Source organism: Galeopterus variegatus, unplaced genomic scaffold (assembly GCF_000696425.1).
Source record: "Galeopterus variegatus unplaced genomic scaffold, G_variegatus-3.0.2 Scaffold6197, whole genome shotgun sequence".
NCBI lineage: Eukaryota > Metazoa > Chordata > Mammalia > Dermoptera > Cynocephalidae > Galeopterus > Galeopterus variegatus.
Genome location: NW_007732308.1, coordinates 1,017 through 5,250, shown reverse-complemented (window position 1 = coordinate 5,250; position 4,234 = coordinate 1,017). Strand labels below are relative to the sequence as shown.

At 40.5% G+C, this 4,234-nt stretch overlaps 1 protein-coding gene across 1 annotated transcript in view; it reads right to left on the bottom strand.

Moving 5' to 3' along the window:
• Window positions 1-3,402, bottom strand: part of LOC103605960 (tyrosine-protein kinase Lyn) — an 8,473-nt gene extending 5,071 nt beyond the window's left edge. The window contains exons 1-2 of the mRNA XM_008590554.1: window positions 3,236-3,402; window positions 509-640 (exon numbers count right to left, since the gene is read on the bottom strand). Coding sequence (XP_008588776.1) covers window positions 509-640; window positions 3,236-3,377 — 274 coding nt within the window. The 5' untranslated portion in view covers window positions 3,378-3,402. The remainder of the gene's footprint in view (window positions 1-508; window positions 641-3,235) is intronic.
• Between the last annotated feature and the right edge of the window lie 832 nt (window positions 3,403-4,234).

Genomic DNA, 4,234 nt, shown 5'->3' with positions numbered 1-4,234 from the left:
ACCCAGAGCCTGCCTGGCAGTGCCCAGGTTAATGCTGGAGAAACTGAATGGAGAAGCTCCATCCATGCTCGGGAACAGCAGGCCCAGCAGAGGCAGGGGAAAGTGCAGAAGGAAAGACTAGCCAAAAAGCATTGGAAATCTCGTTTCTATGTCTGTTTCCTCCTCCATCAGGTACTGTCTTGGAGGGGCACTGGTGTGTAATTCATCCTCCTCTCAACGCCTACGATGGTATCAGACACATCCTAGCCATTAAGCGGTAGAATTAATGAACGAAGAAAAAGAATATACACTCAATAAACTAAGAAGGCAGAGAATGGTCTAAGCACATTTCAGAACAAGTTCCACTAAAGACAGTGAAAATCAAGTTCTGCTACAAAACACTTATTCTTTGCTTTGGGTAGATGAGGTTGGGGTTTTTTTTGTTGTTGTTTTGTTTTTATGCCCTCATGCAACTTGACTTTTTTCTCATATGTACCACTTGAATAGAAATAGGTTAGGTAAATGATACCTGGGTAGGGAATTTTCCCATAGGTGACAATTTCATACAGGAGAATTCCAAAAGACCATACATCAGACTTAATAGTGAAGCATCCGAAGTTGATTGCTTCCGGAGCTGTCCACTTAATGGGAAACTTAGCACCTAAGGAGAAAGACACGTGATTCTTACTTGGGCATCTTTGTTTAAACAAAACAGTAATGGGCACATGATTCTCACACTTTTCTCTTTTGATTTTTGAGTTTCTTAAAAATTTAAGTTATTTATTTTGAGTAGGTAACACACATAGTACAAAACAGAGACACAAAGTATTACACTAAAATTTTTTGCTTCACTCCTCTGTTTCCCTTTTGAGTGTTCCCATCTTTAGAAAGCAGTTTCTTTTGTAAAATATCCCAAGGATATTATAACTAGCCAACTTTAAACATAAAAGAGTGTGATACAGAATGTAAAGAAATTTATTCTTAGCATATGCATTCATGCCTCAACACTAGCCACTACATCTTTAGTGTTCAAATTTTCTCTAATCAACCCATAGTAAGTTTACATGGAATATAAATATCTTTTAACGTGTATATTTTTGTGCAACAAGTATTTCAGATACTACTCCAAACTTTAATGTCCCATTCTTTCAAGTGATAGGACAAATCCTTACTAAACTTTTAGGATTGGGAAGTATGCTGATCTGCCTAGAATGAGATAATGATGAAGCTACATTTCTCAAGAGCAGCTGGTGAAGCTAAGGGACCAGGAACAAGCAGACTTGGCCCAGGGGAAACCTGCAGGGTCCCCTTGAGAAAGGCAGGGACGCAGCACAGACTGCTACTCTGGCACCCTGGAATGGCTAGGGTTGTTCACTAACCACTTTTTTTTTTTAAAAAGTATGTGCCTTTATTAGTCTTTGCTTGAGAATTTTTTGTGATGCCTGATTAAAATTGGAAATCTGAGTAAAAACAACGAGGACACTAGAGAGCCTCGCGGGAGCAGCTGTCGTGTGCTGGGCACTGTCGCCCATTCCTACAGGAGCCCCCGCCCACCTGAGCAGCAGCGCCGGGGGGGGGTGGGGGGGGGGCCCTGCCTGCAGAGGTTGGGAGTTTGGCTCCAGTACCACGCAGCCCGAGTTTGAATCCCGGCTCTGCTCTTTCCTGCTGAGTGTGATCCTGGCAAGTCATTTTGTGAGGTTTGGGAACTTCCATATGTAAAATGGGAAAACAGTCGAACGTCCCAGGTTGCAGTGAGGGTTAAGTGGGTTGGTCCGTGTGCCGGGCACATGTAAATGCCAATGAAAGGGAGTATCGTTATTGTCGTCCTGAGACACGCCAGGAGGTGGCGCGCTGTTCCATCTGGAATGCGCGGTCTGCACTAAGCCACGCTTTCTTGAATGAGATGGGTTATTCTTATGAGACTTTAGGCTTGTCAAATGCAACAAAACCAGTGGAATCAATTCCAGACACTTAGAGGCTACATCTCCTGGGATTGAATCCTGGCTCTACCACTTACTGTGGAACCTTGGAAAGCTGCAGAATCTCAGTTTCCTTACCTATGTATGCTTTGTTTTGTTTTGTTTTTGTTTTTGGTATCAAGATCTGAACTGTGACTTTGGTGTTATAAGGCTGTGCTCTAACTTACTGAGGTAACTGGCCAGCACCAGTTTCCTTATCCATAAGGTGGGAATAATAATAATAATAATAATAATAATAATAATAATAATAATAATAATGCTTATCATATAGGGTTATTGTAAAGATAAATGAGATAATGTATGAAAAGCCCATTTACATACTGTAAATGCTCAGTGCATTTAGCTATTATTTTTTTTAACTCCTTTTCTTCAAACTATTCTGATGCCTGCCTTTTTGCTGAGGATGGTCATTAAGGCCAAGGATAAGTTATCCCTCCACAGGCTTGAGGCAGGAGGGGAACCATCAAGACACAATGGATGCAAGAGACATTCAACAAATCGAAGCAGTGTTTTCAGTCTGTCATCTCTATAAGTTGTGCAGACATCTTCCGGAAACAACATCCATATAGTTAAAAGAAAAATAATTCTGATTTAACAATGCTTAGGAATGTCAAGAAACTGCTTGGCTCTTTCAGAAGAGAGCGAGTACTGCAAAAGTATTCACTCAACTCTCACTGGGGAGCCCATCAGGATCCTCAGGCCACAAGCACCACATGTGATCCTAGGATGACCCTACTGGAGGAGAGGCCAGCACAGCCCCCACTGTGCTCAGCATCCAGGGAGTGTCCAGGGACTGGGAGGTTTACGCCTCTCTGCGTGTATTTGGTTTACACATATAATACAGAATGTGGGAAAACAAAAGAGTGTCTTTTTGTAGTATTATATTTAGTTCTCTGTGTGTGATAATGTCCATGTTTTAATTTGTAATTAAAAGGCCAGAATATAGAACACAGAATTAATGTCAGAAATATTTTCTCTGTAGTTATGGAAAGTACACTTCATAGTTTGAGTGGAAATCTTTAACAATATAAGGTAAAGAATCTTGATCTTGCCAAATCTATTTTTGTTTTTCTTTGCTTAACTGAAATACCAATGATAGCGTTTGTAAATCTTATAAACATATCACGTGGAGTTAATCAAGAGAGTACTTTTCTTAAACGTTGTACCCAATACTTTTATATTTATAATGACTATGGTGATTGCTTTGTTAAAAACAGACAAAATCAAAATGAAATGAAATAATAACAAAACACCTAAAGATCATTACTAGAACATACCTTCCCTTGCTGTGTATTCATTATCCTCAATTACTCTAGCAAGGCCAAAATCTGCAATTTTGCATATGAGTGACTCAGAGACCAGAACATTCGCAGCTCGCAGGTCCCGATGAATGTAGTTCTTCCGTTCTATGTACGCCATTCCCTCGGCAATCTGAAAACACAAAGAGGCTCTCTCGTGTTCGTATTTAGGGTAGGCTCATAGAGGACCATCAAGTAAAAACAAAAAACTTATGAGTTCCTAAAATCTTTTCATATATATTATTCTGATCATTCAAGGTTTAAAGACAGTGGGTAAATGACAATCACCATTTGAATGCTTCCTAAAATAACTGCCCCCAAATCTCCAATAATGGTGATCCTTTTTTTTCTAAAGAGCAGCATGTCTTAACATTTTCTAATGTGTGAAGAATCTTTTTAAGACCCTACTAAATTCTCACATGTAGCTATACAGATGTCATTATCCCAGTTTTTCAAATGAGAAAACCGATGCTATAGTCTGAATGTTTCTGTCCCCCCAAATTCATTTGCTGAAATCCTAACCCCCAATGTGATGACAGTAATAGAAGGTGGGGACGTGATTAGGTAATGAGGATGTGCTTTCAGGAGTGGAATTAGTGCCCTTATTAAAGAGACCCTGGAGAGCTCCCAGTTCCTTCCATCATGTGAGGATGTAGTGAGAAGGCACCATCTATGAACCAGGAAGAAGCCCTCATCAGACCTGGAATCTGCCAGTGCCTTGATTTTGGACTTCCCGGCCTTCAGAACTGGTCTGTTGTTAGTAGGCCACTCACTTTATGGCATTTTGTTATATACCAGCCTGAGTGAACTAAGACAATGGAGCAGGAGAGAGTGACATGCTAATACAAATAAATTATTGGGGTATCAAGAACAGGATGTCTGTGTTCAACAGCATCCTCTCTGTCAGTTAATCAACACCCATGAAACCGGTTCTGCAAGATTTCTCTGCACAGTCCCTCCAGGATGATCAGAAAGATT